We start from the raw sequence: 22,014 nt of genomic DNA, 5'->3' as shown, positions 1-22,014 counted from the left end.
TCCATGAAATATTCCTTTGGTATTCCTTTGGTATTCCTTTGGTATATTCCTTCCTTAAATGTTAAGGAAACCATTTTAAATATTATTTTCTAAAATAAAATTGTTATTTATATTACTTATTATCTTTCTAATTTATGAACTCCCTTGTGGGGAACAACATCAATAAATTTACCACCAGGTATGAAAAGAAATCTAACACTTTATCTTTTCTTTTTCATCCTAAAGTTACCTTCAAGCTTCAAGAACATTCTCCAAGGTATCGTATTCTTGAATTTGTTGAATGACCAAGCTCCACTTACTAATATCCTTCATGGACATGAATTTGATTGTGTCCCTTTTCAGCCATCATTTTTCTGAACTAAAAATTTCTCATCTGGTCTTACTATTTTATTCCTTTGATCAGTTCTGTTAAGCTTTCAGGCTTCTCTAACTGTTTTATGGCCTTGATGGAATGTACTCAATAGAACCATGATCTCTACTCCAAGTTCAGAAACATTATTCATTCTGTTCAAAGATTTAACAAAATTATATAATCCTGTTTTTTTTAATCAATTTTTTTCAATGCTATCTCTGCCATTTGGTCGATCTTTTGAGCTGCCACTCCACACTGGACTATCTTCAAGAAATAGTTGACATAGATTCAGATATCAAGTTTCCCCCTGGACAAAAGTAATACAGGAGAGTAATTCATATTACCAGCATAGTTTGGATTACATTTCCCCAGACATAGTGTGTTATACTTACGGCAGCTGAAATGTATCCTCTGTTATTTTGCCTATTACAAAGTGTTCTTGCAAGATACATCCATCTCCCTGGAACAGTTTCAGAGTCATCTGCAAACTTACACATCTGTCTCAGTGCAGTCATCATGGCCCATCTTCATCCCGAGGCCCACATCCTTCCAGTAGATATAATGGGAGCCATGGGAGCCTTGTTCTGTCTTTGCTTTTTTTTTAATTCTACTTTTGGCTTAGTCCAATCTCATGCTCCCTTGCTAATCCTGTGTATCAGAGGGAAACTTTAACAACTTGAGTAAGAGCTGCAGGTGAGAGCGATTAACACCATTTAGATAGTGTCTAGGCCTACTTGACTCCCCACCTCCTGCCACCCCATTCTCTACCTTGACTGTTCTTCCTTATATCCAAGCCCCTCCCTCCCTTATCCTCCAGCCTTGATAACAGGTCTGTGTCTTTGCACATGGCCTGTTAACCTTACTTTTGGCTGTTGGTTTTGGTTTTTGAATGCATGTCTTGTCTTACTCTTGTTAATTTCACTTTTCTTTTGCTACCTCCCAGATAGACCTTCTTTTTCTTAAAGAAGTGGTTACGAATTCTCTAGGAAGCCTTGCTGCTGCTGCTAAGTTGCTTCAGTCGTGTCCAACTCTGTGCGACCCCATACATGGCAGCACAACAGGCTCCCCCGTCCCTGGGATTCTCCAGGCAAGAATACTGGAGTGGGTTGCCATTTCCTTCTCCAATGCATGAAAGTGAAAAGTGAAAGTAAAGTCGCTCAGTCGTGTCTGACTCCTAGAGACCCCATGGACTGCAGCCTACCAGGCTCCTCCGTCCATGGGATTTTCCAGGCAAGAGTACTGGAGTGGGGTGCCATTGCCTTCTCCTCTAGGAAGCCTAACTGAGATGCAGTTTCTTACATCCAACTCCAGGGTTTCTGATTCAGTAGGCAAGGGCAGCAAATTTGCATTTCTAACAGGCTTACAAGTGATCCCTTGGACTTTCCTGGTGGCTCAGATGGTAAAGCATCTGCCTACAGTGCAGGAGACCTGGGCTCAATCCCTGATCCCTGGGTCAGGAAGGTCCCCTGGAGAAGGAAATGGCAATCTACTCCAGTACTCTTGCCTGGAAAATCCCATGGATGGAGAAGTCTGGTGGGCTACAGTCTGTGGCGTTGCAAAGAGTCGGACATGATGAGTGACTTCATTTTCACTTTCACAAGTGATGCTGGTGCTGCTGACCTGGAGATCAAACCTTGAGAATTATACAACGTCTAAGATTTCGGGGGTTTGTGTTTATTTACCAGAAGCCTGCCCTGATGATCCACCTGTCTGAATGACTCATTTGGGTTGTCTTGATGGATTTTCTCCATCTAAGGTCCCTATTCCTTTCTCTTACCACTTTCTGAGAAAGACAGCACCAAATCTAATTCTGCTTCCTAAAATAATGATGGTGGTGGTGTTGATGATGGTGACAGGGACGACACGAGGAATGATGATGAGTCTCAATTTCCTCATCTCTAAAGTGGAGATAAAAATGGAAATAAGAAGACTACCTCCCTTAGAGATTTTGGATCTATTACATGAGAAAACAGCACTTTGCACAATGCCTGGCAAATAATGTGTGCCTGATAAATGTGAGTTATGAAAACATCGATGCAGATGGTGATGGCAAAATATCACTAATTCAACACAATGATTGATTGATTCGTTTCTGGGGATACATAACAATGAAAAAATAGATAAGAACTCTACTCTTATGAAGACAGAATGAGGACAAAGTAATAACAGATTGCAATAAGTACTACAAAGGGGAAAAAAAAAAACAGGATGGTGGAACAGTGTAACTGAAAGAGGCTGCTTTAGTCAGAGTGGACAAGGAGGATAAACTCCATAAGAAGGTGATATTTGTGATAAGATCTGGGTAAGGAGTAGTCACTCAAAGAGCTGAGGGAAGATAACTCCAGACACCGGAAAGTGAAAGTCACTCAGTCGTGTCGGACTCTCTGAGACCCCATGGACTGGTCCATGGAATTCTCCAGGCCAGAATACTGGAGTGGGTGGCCTTTCCCTTCTCCAGGGTATCTTCCCAACCCAGGGATCAAACCCAGGTCTCCTGCATTGCAGGCAAATTCTTTGCCAGCTGAGCCACAAGGGAATTGGAAGCTGCCTCCAAATGCTTGAGGCTGAAAATTGGTTTGTTCAAGGAACAGACAGGAAGCCAGGATGGGAGGCTTAGGAAGAAAGGTAAGATGTGATGAAGTTAGAAAATTTAACACAAGCTAAATCCCACAGCGGTTAGTAAGATGTAGTACAGAGTTTTTAGTTTAGTAAAGAAAAAAGAAAAAAAAAAATTGAAGGGCCTTAAGAGTTTCCATTTCTAAGGAGGGACGTAATGTATTCTGATTAATGGGTGAGAATGGGATACAATAGGTCTGTTCCTGGTAACAGGTGAGAGTTGTTGGATTTATTGAGAGTGAGCAAAGTCAAGATGGAGAAAAGCACATAGATCTGAAATACATTCTGGAGGTTGAACTATTACAGATTTAATGTAAGTAGGATATAAGAAAAAGAGTGTCCAAAGCTTATGACTGGATTTAATGTATTACAACACTGAGAACATATTCATTAAACCAAACTCTATTTACTTATTTTGAAAGTTTTCATGTGTATAATATATGTGAATGATAAATATTCCTTATTATCCAAAGCTAACTTAATTGTGAATATTTATTTTCTAGGTGATTTTCATTTAATAATTTACAATGCTGACATTTTTCACAGTCTTTGGTAAATAGTAAATAATGGTAGAACACTTCTTAAGTTCCTGTAAGAAAGTCTATAATACTTCTAGCTCAGATTATTTCTTAAAATCATAATAGCTAATATTTATTTAATGCTTCACATGTACTAGACCCTGGTTCATGTCCAAACCATGAGACTCTAGAGCCCACTCAAGGCAGCAGAACTCATTCATTTTCCCTCCGTTCTACAACTTTGGTTCAGTGATTCCTTATGTTAGATAAATTTTAGTGCCCTAAGTTCCACCATTCTTAGAGTCACTTCTAGAATTCTCCTCTAACACAGTTTCTTTCTCCTGGAGCTTCCCTGAAATGTCAGGAGATGGCAAGACCCATCCAACTTATAAAATCTAAATGAGACTTGCATTCTGAGTTTGTGTAATCAAGCAGAATGCATGTTAATGGCCAGATAATGATAATGATGCCACTTATCAAATATCTGCTCCATTCTAGGCATTGTCCTGAAGCTGCACTGAACATGTATCATTTCACTCAGCGTAATCTTCATACCCTGGAGGAGGGCACGGCAACCCACTCCAGTATTCTTGCCTGGAGAATCCTATGGACAGAGGAGCCTGGCGGGCTACCGTCCACAGGGTCACAGACAGTCACACACAACTAAAGCAGTTTAGCATAAACACATACAATCTTCACAGCAGCTCTGCAGAGGAGTTGCCATTGGCCCAATGCAGAGACCACGCACAGATCCAGCACTGTGCTCTCAGTCGCTCACCCAGTAACATCATCAAGTATTATAAACTGGAGCACACTGGAAAAGCAGAGGGAAGAGCAAGATGTGGACGAAGGCGCTGTGGCTAGGATAAAAGATGAGCTTCACCTTCATACAAATGCTCCTGATTTTAGGAGAGATGCTGATAAAAATAAAATATCCCACAAAGCATTAAGCCACAAAGAAGAAAACCATGCAGTTTTCAGTGGAGATGTGAATAAACTTGCTCCTCTTTTACATGAAGGCAGTCAAGAGGAGGGGAAAGGAAAACTCACTCACTGATATCTTCTTCTGAGGTCAGAATTTATTTCTTATGAATTTATTTTTGTTTCAAAAAAATCAAAGAAGGAAAACGCTCCTCCTCTCCCTCTACCTTCCTGCATAAGTCTACACAGTGACCCTGTGGAATCTTAATCCCCAAGGTTATTTTACAACCTAAATTAGCATTCTAAAAGAGAAACATAATATTACATACGCAATCCCCACCTCTCCCAGACTAACCATCCTTTAAGGAACACACCCCCCGCCCCGCCCCCGCCCCCACCAATCTCCAGGCTCATTTGAAATGTCTTTTGTTTTCATACACTGGAAATCAGTGATAAAGTGTTATGACCAAGAATTCAGTAGTTGGATTCACTATTTTTTGAATGTCACTAAGAACACACCAAGGGAAAATTATATTATATAATTTAATCACCGGGGCTAATTATCAGTGGATACAAGCTCACAAATATCACATGCATTTTTTCTTAGCAGGAGGGAAACACTGGGCTGTGATTAAAAAGGCATCATGTTGCTTCCTACAAAATGTGTAATGGGTCTGAACTGAAAGAACAAAAAAATGGCACCCACTAACCATGGTAAAATTCCCCTTTTAATTGGGTAGGCAGTTCCAACAGAAATGTACATAGTAAGCTGCAATTACATGTAAGCTAAATTGGTGTAGCTTTACTGCTGATAATGGGATATTCTTCTCCTAAAACACTCTTTCATCCCCCAAACACAGGAAAAAAAGTGGCTTTTAACTCTATCATCTTGGCTAACTGCACACAACATTTCCCAAACACTAGCCTGTTAAGAGATTCTGAAGAGACCTGTACTGTGGATCCCGGTGATTCAATTATATACATTATATAAATTATGGACAAAGAATCTGAATAGAGTTTTCTTCAAGAAACATACACAAATGGCCAATAATCCCACAAAAATACTCAACATTATTAGTCATGAGGGGAATTCAAACCAAACCTACAATGAGATACCATCCTGGACACAATAGGTTGGCTAGAATAAAGATGTCAGGTATTAACAATTGTTGGTGAGGATGTAGAGAGATGGAACGACTCACACACGGCTGTGAAGAATGTAAAATAATACAGTAGCTTTGGAAAACAGCCTGGTATTTACTCAAATAATTAAACACACAGTTGTCACACAACTAGCAATTTCACTTCTAGGCATATACTTAAGAGAATCAAAAACATAGGTTTACACAAAACTTGTACACAAGTGTTACATAGAATTATTCATACTAGGCAAAAGGTGAAGACAATTGTAATGCACATCAACTGAGTGGATAAATAAAACGCAATCTATCTATACAAGTGGAATACTATTTGACCACTGAAGAAATGGAGTACTGATGCATACGGCAAGGATGAGCCTTGAAAATATTATGCTAAGTCTAAAAAATCAGTCACAAAACACAATGTCTTCTACCATTTTGTTCATACTTCCAGAATAGGGAAATCTATTTCCTGGTGGCTCAGACGGTAAAGAGTCTGCCTGCAATGCAGGAGACCTGGGTTCGATCCCTGCATCGGGAAGATCCCCTGGAGAAGGAAATGGCAACCCACTCCAGTCTTCTTGCCTGGAGAATCCCATGGACAGAGGAGAATCCCCATGGACAAAGGAGCCTGGAAAGCTACAGTCCATGGAGTCACAAAGAATCAGACATGACTGGGTGACTAACACGTTCACTTTCATAGAGACAGAATTGTCTAGTATGTGAATTACAATGAATGATATTCAATAAGGATGTTTCTTTAAGCATTAGGAAAGATATTATTGCATTTTAAAAACACATTTGTTGAACAAATGAATAAATAGATAAACGTGCAGATAGAAACTCCAAATGCTACATCATCATCCGCCATTTGAAGACTTGTGTTTTCAAGTTGGTTAATTTTTGCCCTTAGTTACACTGCCACCAAGTGCTGGGGGAAGCCTCGGTCTCACAGCGTGAGTTTCAGGTGCCTGGATGCTAGGCATCCTCTGGAGGCTTCTTGCTGAAACATACCAGATTCTACTAAAGATGAGTCCACACCTACGTAAAATTACGAAATGAGTATATACCTATATATATTAAGTATTAAATCAGAAAAACATTAGATAGTGTGTTAGTTACTTAGTCGTGTCCGACTCTTTGTGACCCCATGGAATGTAGCCCACCAGGCTCACCTGTCCATGGGATTCTCCAGGTAATACTGGAATGGATTGCCATTTCCTTCTCCGGATAGTATATAGGAAATATATATATATAAAAAAGATCCTCACTGGTCTTTGAAAACTAGCAAGCACAGCTGATACTAACTCTTGCTGCTGCTTAGTCACTTCAGTTGTATCTGACTCTATGTGACCCCATGTACTGCAGCCTGCCGCACTCCTCTGTCCGTGGGATTCTCCAGGCAAAAATACCCGAGTGTGTTGCCATGCCCTCTTCCAGGGGATCTTCCTGAACCAGGGATCGAACCCAGGTCTCCTGCACTGCAGGCAGATTCTTTACCAATGAACCACTAGGGAAGCCCTAACTCTTGCTAACTTTAATTAAAACACTCCTGTCTAATTTAGTCCCAGTCCTTTCACAGAGTTAAGCTCCTTCTGGGGTACTGTGCACTTCTAATGGTTGAGGAAAACGCTGGCATGGAATGCCCTTTCGGGCAGCTTTTCCCCACTGTCAGCAGTTCTTCTTCTAAACCACAGATGGTCAATTCACCTTGCTGAGATGGTTAGGGCTAATTAAAATCATAGTCTTAGATGCCTTTTTAATGCTCTGAATTAGTACATAGCCTTTGCCTTTCCCTCTGGGCCTCTACATCCTTCCTTATCTGCCTGAGAAAGAACAAAATTAGATCATAATCATCTCAAGGATAAATGCAAAACACTGTTCAAATTGTTTTCTCTAAAGAAAGAGGGAAGGAGAGTACAGATCTCCATGGTAGGCCTTCATATAAATATCTGTATAATAAATAAATAAACCCTACCACTCATCCAACCAGTAGTTCCACAGCCAGATGTAATTGTAGAACTGATATGAAATTTTTTTTTTTTTTTTTTACTAACAGCCTGAATTTGCCAGTTTTCCTATTCTGACACACTTATGCATGCAACAGAATTTTCTAATCATCATTTTGGATAGAACTTCTGCATAAGTTCATGACAATGGTGATCTCAAAGGAGGAACGTAACTATAATAAATCAACACAGTGATGGGATTAAGCAGCTAATAAATGATTTTTTTAAATTTAATTCTGCCCTACTTTATGCACTTGTATTCTACTTTTGGGATATCTCTCCATGAAAAAAATCTTAACTAATTTCAATATGATCCATTTGGCAATTATCTTGTGAAGCATAATCAATATAAACTTACCCAAGGCACAGTGTTTATGACTATGATCATTAAATGCATAAAGGTGAGGGAGGTCACTGTTAATAAAGGCCAATTATGGAATGACATGAAATTTAAGAACTGCGACTTAGGCAGAAGCAATAAATTTTGAAGAACTACATTCAACCAAAGAGTTACCACATTGCAATAAATGAATAAATATTATCTTAATATATCTTACAATAACTGCTTTCCGTTCCTGGCTGAGAACCTAAGCCTAAAACCCAACATGGGTAACCCACCAGTGAGTTTATAAAGGAAGTGACTGAAGACCTTAATGGAAGGTGAGTGTGCCACTTACTCTCCAAAGAGACGGATGTGTCAATTTCTGCTTGTTCAATTACACATGCTCAGAAAGTAGCAGCAAATGACACATTATGTTTCAGAAAAAAAATGTAAAATTAACCCATATGTAAAAAATAAAAGGACATAGAGTCATATGAAATTTTAATTATGTTTCCTTCCATTACTGGGCACATCTGTGAGTTGATAGGGTGTGTGACAATTGACATGCTACAAGAAATTTGAATTTATACAGCCTATCTAAGAATTGACTTAGGAAACAAGCATATGTTTTCATAGTTAATTATATATTTACTATTAAAATTGAGACAAATAAATTAAAATGACAGGATCTATAAATGTGATATCTTATACTTAGAAATTACTAAATAGATGATAATGAAAAAAATAAGAAATGCAGACATTAAATTTATATTGATATTAGAACTATATATAATCAATTGTATAAATGAAGAAATGGGCTTTCATTCACTGCTATTGTAAGGTAAGAGGTAGATTTTTTTTTTTTTTACACTCATGGAAATTTAAGATTGCCCATTCTAACAGTGTGTAACAAATGTTGGTAATATACTTCACCACTGTAGCTTCTATCTCTATAAAACTGATCAAGGACATTTTTAACAGATATTAGTCTGGTTTTGCTGACATTACATAATACCACAGACTGGGTGGTTTAGACAACTGGAAACTTAATGTTTTCACAGTTCTGGAGGCTGGAAGTCTAAGATCACGGTGCCAGCAGGGTTGGTTTCTGGTGAGACTTGTCTCTTTGGCTTACAGGTGATAGGGTCGGTTTCTGGCGAGACCTGTCTCTTTGGCTTACAGATGATGGCTCTTCTCTGTGTCCTCATATGGTTACTTCTGTGTGTGTGCATTGAAAGAGTGATCTGACACTTCTTTCTTTTCTAATGAAGACATCGTTTCTTTTGGATTAGGGCCCTGACTTTATGACCTCATTTACCTTAATTACTTACGTAAAGGTCTCTCTCCAAATATACTCACAGTGGGAATTAAGATGTTAACATACAGATGTGAGGGGAACATTTCAGTCTGTAACAGCGGTATGATAAAACCAGGAGCCCCATGGAAATCACATAAAATATTTTGTTAGAAAGTTAGACAGGGCACAGGGTTTATCCACGGTCAAGCACCTCATTGGTTAAGGATCAAATACCTTTTTAAAGTATACATTTCTGCATTGATTCAGACAATGAATCAATTTAGACCTAAGGCAGTGTCAAACCTCCTGTTTATTAAGGGTTGTCTTAATATACGTAGAGAAGTGTGCCTGAGGGTACTGGGTAGATACAGAAAAAGCATGAACATATATTCAGAAATGATGATTATAGTTCTTAAGCCGGAAGTCTGGACATTTTGAAGATAAGAACTGACAGTATATCATTCTTTAGTTCCTTTTTTAGAAAAGCTAGAGTTTAAAAATAATCATGGCGTTAATGATTTAAACAAAATATAACCTGGCAATAGCATCCAAAGACTCCTCCTCTGTAACTGTAATCTCAAGCTTTCTCCTGTCACCATCGCTTTTGAGGTTCTTTCTTTTATGAGGGCAGAGACTACCAGTTCTTCATAGCTTCAGATTCAATGTTCACATGCAACAAGGGAAAAACCTTACTGGGAAAGTGAGGAAGACAACTGAATGCATGAATCTGTAACTATATAGCAACTGCGTCAAAGCCAGACCTCAAACCTTTGTGTAGCCTTTCCAAAACCCAGCGCAGTGCATGTACTCAAAACAGGGCTACCAATACTGTATTGCTGGTTATTCTCATAGGTCAGAAACATTATATAAATGGTTATTATTAACCATAAATTTATTTATATTTTATTTATTTCAAACATGATTGTCCTTAATCTTGTCTAATACAGATCTCTTCAATAGGTTTATTTATTATGGCAATTTCAAATTCCACTTCAGGATGCAAATATTTTAAATTATATTTAATGAACATTAATTCTGAAACTCCTGACAAAAACCACAGCATATTTCTTTATCTTGTATGTAAAATTAAATCCTACTTGAATAATCTGTTACTTCATGCCTGTTCACATGTAAAGGCAGTCTAAGAAAAGACTGAGTTGAAAGGCAAAACAAGAGTCTGCTAAAACACACGTTTGGGGTTTCCCTGGTGGCTCCTGCTAACGCAGGAGACACGGGTTCAGTCCCTGATTGGGGAAGATTCCACATGCTATGGAGGAACTGAGCGTGCTCTCCCCTGAGCTCCAGAGCCCGGGAGCCCCACCCATGAGCCACGTAGTGTCCGAGAGCCCGAGCTCCCCAACGAGAGAAGCCGCCTCCACGAGAAGCCCAGGCACCACAGCTAGAGAGTGTCCCCGCTCACCGCAACTCGAGAAAGCCAGCTGAAAAAGCAAAGACCCAGCGCAGCCCAAAATGAATACACTTGTTAAAAAGAATCTTTTTTTTCTTTTTAAAGAAAAATGCTTGATTAAAATGTATAAGCACATGCTTGGATTTCCTGTGGGATTTTATCTGATTAATAACTTAAAGTGAAAAGTGAAAGTGAAGTCGCTCAGTCGTGTCCGACTGTTTGCAACCACATGGACTGTAGCCCACCAGGCTCCTCCATCCATGGGATTCTCCAGGCAAGAATACTGGAATGGGTTGCCATTTCCTTCTCCAGGGGATTTTCCCAACCCAGGGATCGAACCTAGGTCTCCCACATTGCAGGCAGACACTTTAACCTCTGAGCCACCAGGGAAGCCCATTAGATGAATAACTTAAATTATGCGTAAATTCTTTAAAATAATGAAAACCAAACATGAGCTAACACTGATAATGAAGTTATTTTTTCCTTAAAAAAGTAACAAATTATATTTTCCATATGAACTCAGTCTTACAGGATGAGCTTCATTATAAACATATATATATATATATATCTTGAATGATAAAATGTTACAGAAAAACCCAAATGAATTTTTTGGCCAACTCATTATCAGAAGAATCAAAAACTATATTGAATATTTTACTGTATCAACACGTATTTTAAAGCCCGAATAGAACAGATAAAACAATGTTATCAACAACCACATCACACATTACACCATGCCTTCTACAACAGTTCAAAATCATATTAAATCTATGGGAAATCCTTAAAATGTATAGCCAGTTACCAAGAGGATTCGGGAAGGAAGTAAAAGAAGGAAGCAGGGGATAGAGGAAAAAGGAAAGAAACTCAAGACAAAAACACAGCTCTATCTATATTTAAAATTTAATAATGCATCTAATTTACATATTCAACCTGCAATTGATAATAGATTTTTAGAAACAGAATACATTCAGAATAAAGTCTAAAGGCAACCATAAAGAGAAAGACTTGGTATCTTATATAAAATTTAACCAAATCAGAACAACAGCAGATATACACATACTCAGAGCATACAAATCATTGCTATTCTTCTATATAAAGAGTTCCTGCAAATCAACAAACATGACTATTTCAGTAAATGTATAAAGACCAAAAAACATGGATGGCAAGTCATAAAATATAAAATAAAAATGTCCATGAAAATTATAAAAACAATAAGGATTTAATAAAAACACAAGTTAGAATTAAGAGACAATTTGGTAAATTGTTAGAGAATGCTCTCTCGTGAGGGGTAAACTCGGGTACTGCTGGTGAGAGTATAAATTTTCTTTGACACTTTTCCTCAGGATATAAACAAATACGTGACAAAACTTGATAAAAATGGTAAGTCAGCTTAGTGCTTGCTTTTTGAAAAAATAAAACTTCAAAACAAAATAATGCTCAATAATCAAGGACTAGAGAACATACATACATGCACAGGAATGCCCAGAGGAAGATGACACAAAAGTCAAAATGTGTGCATACATCTATGTGTTCATACATGTGTTTCTTGGCAAGCTTATCTTCAGAAGTCAGTATTTATAGATGTTTGATTTAAATATCAATGAAGCATTGCATGTCTAAGTAATGAATTAATTTGATTAATTAGACTTCATGTATTTGCACTTAGAGGTTTAGCTCAGGTCACCACAAATTCTAGCTCATTCTATAACCACATTTCTCTTGTAATCAGTAAAATACAAGATAATTTCTATGGTAACCAATCTGTAATACCAGTACTTTGATGTTACAAATGCAAAAGTTGTTTCACAAAAAAACTTCCATATAAAATAAGAGTAAATTAAATTGTTGCCATTTTGAAGTTAGCTGATATTTTACTTAGAATAATGCTATCTCTAAGACCAAATAATTAGAGTCCTTTGCTTATTCTTAGTCGAATGGTTACGGTTTGATCAAAGAACAAAGAAAACATTCCCTCACCCATCGTATACATTATTACACTGTGTACAGATGAGAGCATTTTCTGAACAAACTTTAAAGCCAAATGCAAACTTTAAAGCACAATGTATAGCCTAGTAATATTACAATATAGGTTAGCAGATATAATCAGTAGACTGTACCGTTTCATTTCTACTGAATAATTTTTAGAAAGCCTATGATTTTTCCTAGACTCTTTAAATGGTAAAAAGATTTCAGAGGAAAAAAATTCAAAGACTGATAAACAAGTTTTTCTTGTTGCTAAAGGAGAAAGCAATTGAAATTGAAATATTAAAGCACTTTCTCTAAACTGCATGATTCAAATTAAGCTGGTTAAAAGAAACCGGGTAGATAACACAACATTTTGTTTGACTCAGTAGCTACCACATATGAGAATTATTTATTTGCAAGGAGACACAATGACTTTGCCTATCTCAATTTAATGAATTTATCCGTGCCTCTGACATTTATTTAGATTCTTGCTATGCAAGCTTTCTTTAGAAGTATTTGATTTTAATGGTTCATTTTCAATCTAACATTTACAGTATTTCCATCTTAACTAAACAACTTTACTAATACATCTGATTTAATGTCAGAAACCTTGTCATCTCAAATGACATTTAACTTTTCTGCTCAAGTACCTACTTTTTTCTATCGTTTCTCTTATTTATTTCTCCCAGATATTTTGGAACCTCTCATTTGATATTTACCACTTTTGCTTGATAATAATTTTTGATAGGTTTTAGTTATATAACTGGAATAGTTAGACTAAATAGTGATATATCTGGATTTTAATCAATGAGCAAGGATTCAAAAACTGCATTCAACCCCTGTGTAACTAATCAACATAGAGCAAGGATACATGTGGAGTATTGGGACTTTGCAATTTTACAGGAATAAACATAGGAAGCATTTGAATGATAAGCATTCATAGCATCATGGTGATAGATTTTGAAGGGTACAAGGTAAACTCATTTCAAGTCATTCACTTACCCAAGACTGTGAGCTCTGCAGAAGCACTAATATTCTCATTTTTATATGTGACAACACAGGTGTAAGTTCCACTGTCATCGTCTGTCACATTGGAGATAAGCAAGTTACTTCCACCCAATAAAGAATACTTTTTGGACCTGTAAGACAGAAGGCATATGACATTAGAGAGTAGATTAATTTATGTTTATATAAGACAAGGTATCTAAAGGTTTAAATGAACTCCATAAAAGCTGAAATTATAAAATCCAGGGCTCTGTTTCCTGGGAGTTTGATAATAGTGCATCTATTGATCAAAAATTCCTTCAAGGAATTTTTCTTCCACTCCCACTGGAAGACTGTAATCAAAGAAATGAAGCAGATTAAACTTGAAATTGGGGCTTCCCTCATAGCTGAGTTGGTAAAGAATCCGCCTCCAATGCAGGAGATCCTGGTTCAATTCCTCGGTCGGGAAGATCCGCAGGAGAAGGGATAGGCTACCCACTCCAGTATTCTTGGGCTTCCCTGTGGCTCAGTTGGTAAAGAATCCGCCTGCAATGTGGGAGACCTGGGTTCGATCCCTGGGTTGGGAAGATCCCTGGAGAAAGAAAAGGTTACCCACTCCAGTATTCTGGCCTGGAGAATTCCACAGACTGTATAGTCCATGGGGTCGCAAAGAGTCGGACACGACTGAGCAACTTTCACTCACTCACTCAAACTTAAAATTAATGTTAGCCCTGAAAAGAAACAAGACATAATGTGGCTTGATTCTCTCATTTTGGGGTTTGAGAACTGAAGGTCCAGAGAAGTGATTCCTCCCAGTGGGCGTCCATGCCCTATTTGTACAAAGTTACATGTCATACTGCACTGTGCATGCCTGGTCATATTTGGAGAACACCTCTTCACATGCGGAAGCTGCAACCAGATTTACTGCATGCATTCATATTCTCAGAAGTGTTGTGATAGATACCATAGAATGCAGTGTTTTTATATAAAAAAATACTCCAGGCAGACGAAACTTACAGATGAACTTACTGCCTATGAACCCATTTTGCTATAAAACATGTGTTTAAAAGTACCACATCAAATCTCAAAATCAATAAAACTAATTTCTAAAATGAAAACCAATCCATTTTGATCAAAATGCTTCCAACTGTGTTTCATTCTATTAAGAGTTTTCTTTCTAACTAAGCCATAATACTAACATCTGGGAACTTGAATCCAGCCAAGTTCTGTTTTATCTTGAATATCTGTTATAGCTGGGACTCTCTATACTACCTCCTTAGATTCAGATCCTCCAAAGTACCTTCTCTGAAGGCTCTGTGGGTAGGACTATCTCAAGGGCAACCCTGGCTTTCTAAATTTCCTTTTATAATTGATCTCATGGATTTTCACTCTACCCAGGTGGTGGTACAGTAGTGAAGAATCCGCCTGTCAATGGGGGAAAGGTAGGGTTCAATCCCTGGATTGGGAAGATCCTCTGGAGGATGAGTTGGCAACTCCAGTATTCTTGCTGGAAAATCCCATGGACAGAGGAGCCTGGCAGGCTACAGTCCATGGGGTCACAAAGAGTAGAATGTGACTTAGCAACTAAACAATAAAAAATGTCTTCATGTTTTAATGCCAAGAATGTGAAAAGACTATTCAATTATCATCTGAACCCCTAGTGTTAATAGATACTTATATCATATTAGAGAAAGTGAAACAGGAGCATATACTTCATGAAAGTCCTGCGTTTATCATACCTGAGTTGGATGACTTCCTCTCCTCGTAGCCAAGTAAAACTTGGGGGAGGATAGCCAGAAACACAGCACTCCAAGATAGCATCCTTTCCTTCAATGGCTACTACATTTGACGGCCTTTGCAGAAAATACAGCTGCCTGTGCAGTCCCGGATCTATGGAAGAAAACACAAGATCACATCTGTTATGATATTGAAAAGAAAAATGATATAGCTGGAACCATTTTTTTTTCTTTAACAAAATTCTGTGATGAAGAGGAAGGAAAGAAAAATGGAAAGATGCTAATGAAACTTATAAAATAGACTCCTAGAAGTGTTTTTCCATGTCTATTTTCTAAGATTATGATATTAAAATATTCTTGGCTGCTGATAACACCATGGTAAAGGCAAAGGGAAAAGCTTGAGACTACAAGTCACTCATGCAGGCTACAGGGCTGATCTCCTTCAGAATGGACTGGTTGGATCTCCTTGCAGTCCAAGGGACTCTCAAGAGTCTTCTCCAACACCACAGTTCAAAAGCATCAATTCTTCGGCACTCAGCCTTCTTCACAGTCCAACTCTCACATCCATACATGACCACAGGAAAAACCATAGCCTTGACTAGATGGATCTTTGTTGGCAAAGTAATGTCTCTGCTTTTCAATATGCTATCTAGGTTGGTCATCACTTTCCTTCCAAGGAGTAAGCATCTTTTCATTTCATGGCTGCAAACACCATCTTTGGTGATTTTAGAGCCCCCCAAAAAAAGTCTGACACTGTTTCCACTGTTTCCCCATCTATTTCCCATGAAGTGATGGGACCGGATGCCATGATCTTCGTTTTCTGAATGTTGAGCTTTAAGCCAACTTTTTCACTCTCCCCTTTCACCTTCATCAAGAGGCTTTTGAGTTCCTCTTCACTTTCTGCCATAAGGGTGATGTCATCTGCATATCTGAGGTGATTGATATTTCTCCCAGCAATCTTGATTCCAGCTTGTGCTTCTTCCAGTCCAGCGTTTCTCATGATGTACTCTGCATATAAGTTAAATAAGTAGGGTGACAATATACAGCCTTGACGAACTCCTTTTCCTATTTGGAACCAGTCTGTTGTTCCATGTCCAAATTTAACTGTTGCTTCCTGATCTGAACATAGGTTTCTCAAGAGGCAGGTCAGGTGGTCTGGTATTCCCATCTCTTTTAGAATTTTCCACAGTTTAATGTGATCCACGCAGTCAAAGGCTTTGGCATAGTCAATAAAGCAGAAATAGATGTTTTTCTGGAACTCTCTTCCTTTTTCCATGATCCAACAGATGTTGGCAATTTGATCTCCGGTTCCTCTGCCTTTTCTAAAACCAGCTTGAACATCTGGGAGTTCACGGTTCACGTACTGCTGAAGCCTGGCTTGGAGAATTTTGAGCATGACTTTACTAGCGTGTGAGATGAGTGCAATTGTGCAGTAGTTTGAGCATTCCTTGGCATTGCCTTTCTTTGGGATTGGAATGAAAACTGACCTTTTCCAGTCCTGTGGCCACTGCTGAGTTTTCCAAATTTGCTGGCATATTGAGTGCAGCACTTTCACAGCATCATCTTTCAGGATTTGGAATAGCTCAACTGGAATTCCATCACCTCCACTAGCTTTGTTCGTAGTGATGCTTTCTAAGGCCCACTTGACTTCACATTCCAGGATGTCTGGCTCTAGGTCAGTGATCACACCATCGTGATTATCTGGGTCATGATGATCTTTTTTGTACAGTTCTGTGTATTCTTGCCACCTCTTCTTAATATCTTCTGCTTCTGTTAGGTCCATACCATTTCTGTCCTTTATCGAGCCCATCTTTGCATGAAATGTTCCCTTGGTATCTCTAATTTTCTTGAAGAGATCTCTAGTCTTTCCCATTCTGTTGTTTCCCTCTATTTCTTTGCATTGATCACTGAGGAAGGCTTTCTTATCTCTTCTTGCTATTCTTTGGAACTCTGCATTCAGATGCTTATATCTTTCCTTTTCTCGTTAGAACTTTGTTAAACAAGTACCATAGAAGATACTGAGAAATATCTGTTGTCTTCAAGACCAAAGTTACACTAAAGTTGGTTTGTTTGTTGTTATAACAATAAGTTTAGCTGTTTCTAACCCTTCTGTTTATTCCTAACAACTTTGCAAAGAATGTGTTTGTCGCTAGGGCTGAGATTTTGGACAAGTGAGGAGCATACTCCTTTACCACCCGCCCTCCTGTTGTTCTGTCTATACGACATTATTCATGGCTACCAGCAGGCAACTGAAATGGTGTCTTTTTTTACTGAGGTATCATTGTTTTACAAGGTTATGTCTGTTCCTGCTGTGTGAATGGATCCAGCTGTATGTATACATATATCCCCTCCCTCATGAACCAACCCCCCCCCCCCCAACGAACCCTTTTAAGACCACAGGGCACTGAGCTGAGCTCCCTGCTCTTGGTGACAGCAGGTTGCCACTGGCTGTTTTGCAATGGCAGTGCACACATGTCGATTCCAACCTCCCAGTTCATCGCCCACCCTGCGGCCACTGTCCATTCTCTACCTCTGCCCTGCAAATAGGTTCAACTGCATGACTTCTCTAGATTCCACATATATGGGTTAATAGACAATATTTGTTTTTCTCTTTCAGGCTTATATCACTCTGTATGAAAGACTCTAGGTCAACTAACATCTCCACTAATGTCTCAATATTTCTTTTTATGGCTGAGCAATACTCCACTGGATATGTGCACTCCATTTTCAACCTAAAGACTCATTCTACTCAGACTCATTTGATCCAAAAATTGCTAAAATGATATACCAAGTGAAATAATCATATATATATATATAAAGTCCTAAGCACAAGGTTCAAGACTGTTATGAAAGAGCTCTGTGAGAGTTACAAGCTCCTCTTTCACCTACCAAATAAATTCCCCTCCTAACACCTGGGACACACCAACAGCATTATTACCAGAAGGTGGACTTGGAGGAAATCTTCCCAGCCATGTAATGTCCTCTGATCTGACCCGTTGAGTAAATTTCTATTTCTTTAAGATGAAAAACTGTATTTCCAGGTCTCCATTAAAACCCACATTTCTCTATGAAGGCTTAACTGTGGCTGTTTACAAATTAATGAATTAAATAGAATTAGCGTATAATCTTTCATTTTGCCAACCCAAAGCAAAATGTTGAAGCAAAGAAAATGAGGCAATGACATCTTCAAAACCAGGATTGGGGTGACAAGGAAATGTCAAAGGATGTTAGATTTAAATAGGTTGTACTGAGGGCCATGGATTCCCAGGTGGCTAAGTGGTAAAGAATCCTCTTGCCAACGCACGAGTGACAAGAGACTCGGGTTTGATCCCTGAGTTGAGAAGATCCCCTAGAGGAGGAAATGGCACCCCAGTCCAGTATTCCTGCTGGGATAATCCCACGGACGGAGGAGCCTGGCGGGCGACAGTTCATGGGGTTGCAAAGAGACATAGCTGAGCATGCGCACACACACTGCGGGCCGCCGGTGATCAGGAAGAAGTGAGGTGGGAAGAGGTCTGCGACACATGTCAACATTGCTGTTAATTTCCCTTGACTGGACCCAACTCCACATGAGCTGATCACAGATGAATAAAAGAACACCAACTCCCTTGTTAATAGCTGGGAGAGTAATTGTCATCTAAAATAGTCTTTGCATGAAGAAAGAGAAATTCACACTTTCTCAGTCTTCTCACATCTGTTTCTGCTTGATACAGCAACAAAAATAAATACTCTTCACAATGAAAATATTGAAAGAATTTTCAAAATGTGTTCATCTTTATTAAACCAATATTCTGGATAAAATGTCGCAATTGTTTTTCAAAATTGCTGGTGGTTTGTTTAATAATCCTGCTTGAAAGTGAATTTTCAAATCAAATGAAAATGTTTTGAAGGACCATGTTTGCTTAAAAATAAAACCCCTGATGTGGAGAAAAGGGAACTCTCCTACATTGTTGGTGAGAATGTAAATTGGTATACCCACTATGGAAAACAGTAGGAAGGTTTCTGAAAAAAAACGAAAAACAGACTTGTTATATGATCCAGCAGTCCCACTCCTGGGCATATATCCAGACAAAACTATAATTCAAAAAGATGCGTGCCGTCCCATGTCACAGCAGCCCCATTCACAATGGCTCAGATACGGAAACCAACTAAACGTCCAACAACAGATGAATGGAAGAGGATGGGCACAAACAGAAAACGGTAGGAATCCTCCTCGGCCATAAAAACGAGATTTTTGACTTTATCTTAAAATATTGGCATCACTGGGCTCAGTGCCACAAAATCACCGTCTGCTATTTTTAGGTGGAGCACATATATTCTAGGCTTCCCTGGTGGCTCAGTGGTAAAAATCCACTTGCAATTCAAAAGACACAGGTTCGATCCCTGGGTTGAGAAGATCCCCTGGAGTAGGAAATGGCAGCCCACTCCAGTGTTCTTGCCTGGAGAATCCCATGGACAGAGGAGCCGGATGGGCTACAGTCCATGGGGTCACAAGAGAGTCGGGCATGACTTAGCAACCAAACAGCAACAAATACGTTCTAAATTACTCCAACCTCATGTGTTATAGTGTAACCCTTATATGTGACAATGTGTCACATATGACGATCTGTTACATATGACAACGTGTCACATATGACAATCTCATATGTGTCGTATGTGTTACCCTTCATACATATGGAAATGTCAGTCTTTAGCAGAGAAATTTGGTTTCCTTTCCCCAAAGATGTTTCCCTGTAATTATTGAATCTGATAAATTCTAAGATTATGGAAGTACTCCTCAAAGCTAAAACAGAAATGGTCTTTAATAGTAAATAGCTCATATGTCTCACAACATTGTGATAGATTAAATATGATCACAAACTGTTTAAGCTCCTCCAGTCCACAGTTGAGGGTACATTTGCTATGGTTTAAATCTGGCCTGACCCTATATCTTGCTTTGACTATTTGACTGTGTTGGGAATTAAATTGATGAGCTCTGAACACAAGGCCTCAGGGGGCCTCACAAGTTTCTGCCATGGCTCTTTCTGAACAACTATACTGGTCTTTCCGACTGGAGAATGAGAAGGCCCGCAGAGAAAGACTGAGTTTTCCAGCCAACACCAACACCGGCTAAGAGACATGTGAATGAGGCCATCTTAAACCTTCCACCTTGGTCAAAGGTGTCTGAGTGAATCAAAGTGAAATGAGCAGAGGAACAGCTGAAACCCCAGAATTATAAGACATGATAATGGAAGTTACTACATTTTGGAGTGGTTTGTTATATAGCAGTAGATAACTAAAACACACACATGAAAACAAAACAAAAACTCAGCAATTTGAAATATCAAGTAACCTTTTGAGTGGTTACTGTTTTTATTTTGACTTTTGTTTTCCGGTTTTTATTTGTTTTGTTTTCAGTATTAGGGTGATTCTGGCTATTTAAAGAGACATGTTTAAACTTGCCGCTGCTGCTGCTAAGTCACTTCAGTCGTGTCCGACTCTGTGTGACCCCATAGACAGCAGCCCACCAGGCTCCCCCGTTCCTGGGATTCTCCAGGCAAGAACACTGGAGTGGGTTGCCATTTGCTTCTCCAATGCAGGAAAGTGAAAAGTGAAAGTGAAGTCGCTCAGTCGTGTCCGACTCTTAGAGACCCCATGGACTGCAGCCTACCAGGCTCCTCCGTCCATGGGATTTTCCAGGTAAGAGTACTGGAGTGGGGTGCCACTGCCTTTGTACCCCTTATTTTTTTCCTTTAAATTATTATTTTTTTAGAACATCAAGAAAATGTATTTAAGTTTTAAAGTAGGAAGAAAGGAGATCCAGTTGCCAAGGTCATCTTTGTGAGATAAAACTGTGGGTGGTTATTCTTTCCATCTTTGGATTTTTCTGAGTTCTAAAAATTTTTTTTTATTAAGAACAATTTTTTTTAGAGTAAGGAGTTATTTGAAACTCTGGTGTTGCAAAGTGGTTGAAAATTACATGAGGAACAAAGAAATTATAAAAGCTAATGACTAAAGCACAAAGCAAATACTTAAGAGAAAATGAAAATCCTCCTTCCAGGCTCAATAATGATATAGATGAGAAAGCCCTGAGCAGAGTGAACTTAAAATTCTAGGTCATGACTTTTGTTGACTAAATAGATTTTAATTGAGCTATGTTGGAATTAGTAATTATTCATAAAATTATTTTTGTCCTTGCTACATGGGTATAGATTATTCAGACCCAAATGGAGTTATTCAGCTAATGGAATATGAAAAAAATCTAGTAGATTAAAAAAACATGATTTCACAAGGAAATGGCATATAATACCAGTCTGGAACATTCTATTTCGTAAATCGGTGATATGTACACAAATGATCATTCTGTTTTTATTCTTCAAACTGACATATGTTTCACGTAATTTCATGTACGTGTAATACGTTTTAAATTTAAGAATAGGACGGAAATGCAAGGGTGAATTAGAGAAAACATATTTCACAATAGCTTTCAATCAAATCAGAAAAAAACACTGATTTTTCTCTTAATGTAAATTTTTATATTAAAAAATTCAAAAGCAGACCTTTTGCATATGATACCCATGGAAGTGAGTGCACACATGTCACAACTGTGTTTTCTAAATGGATTGTAAGCAGTCACAATTTGCCTGAACTAAAATCCAGTTTATCTTTTTTCCTGTTGGGAGGCAAATGTTAGCCTGATTCTCTGATCTGATCTCACTGTCATGCTGGTGGAGGTACAGCTAATCCTCCTCAGAGACCAACAGGGTG

At 38.5% G+C, this 22,014-nt stretch overlaps 1 protein-coding gene across 12 annotated transcripts in view; it reads right to left on the bottom strand.

The window, feature by feature from the left end:
• DCC (DCC netrin 1 receptor) overlaps positions 1-22,014 on the bottom strand; it is an 845,500-nt gene that overhangs the window by 685,349 nt on the left and 138,137 nt on the right. For all 12 annotated transcript variants that reach the window (XM_086372410.1, XM_086372411.1, XM_086372412.1 and 9 more), the window contains exons 3-4: positions 15,271-15,421; positions 13,550-13,686 (exon numbers count right to left, since the gene is read on the bottom strand). In XM_086372410.1, the coding sequence (XP_086228536.1) occupies positions 13,550-13,686; positions 15,271-15,421 (288 nt within the window). The remainder of the gene's footprint in view (positions 1-13,549; positions 13,687-15,270; positions 15,422-22,014) is intronic.

This window comes from Bos grunniens, chromosome 24, assembly GCF_055505025.1.
Source record: "Bos grunniens cultivar Pamir isolate PY7600 chromosome 24, Bosgru_T2T1.0, whole genome shotgun sequence".
NCBI lineage: Eukaryota > Metazoa > Chordata > Mammalia > Artiodactyla > Bovidae > Bos > Bos grunniens.
The sequence above is the reverse complement of the archived record's forward strand: the minus strand, read 5'-3'. Positions and strand labels throughout refer to the sequence as shown.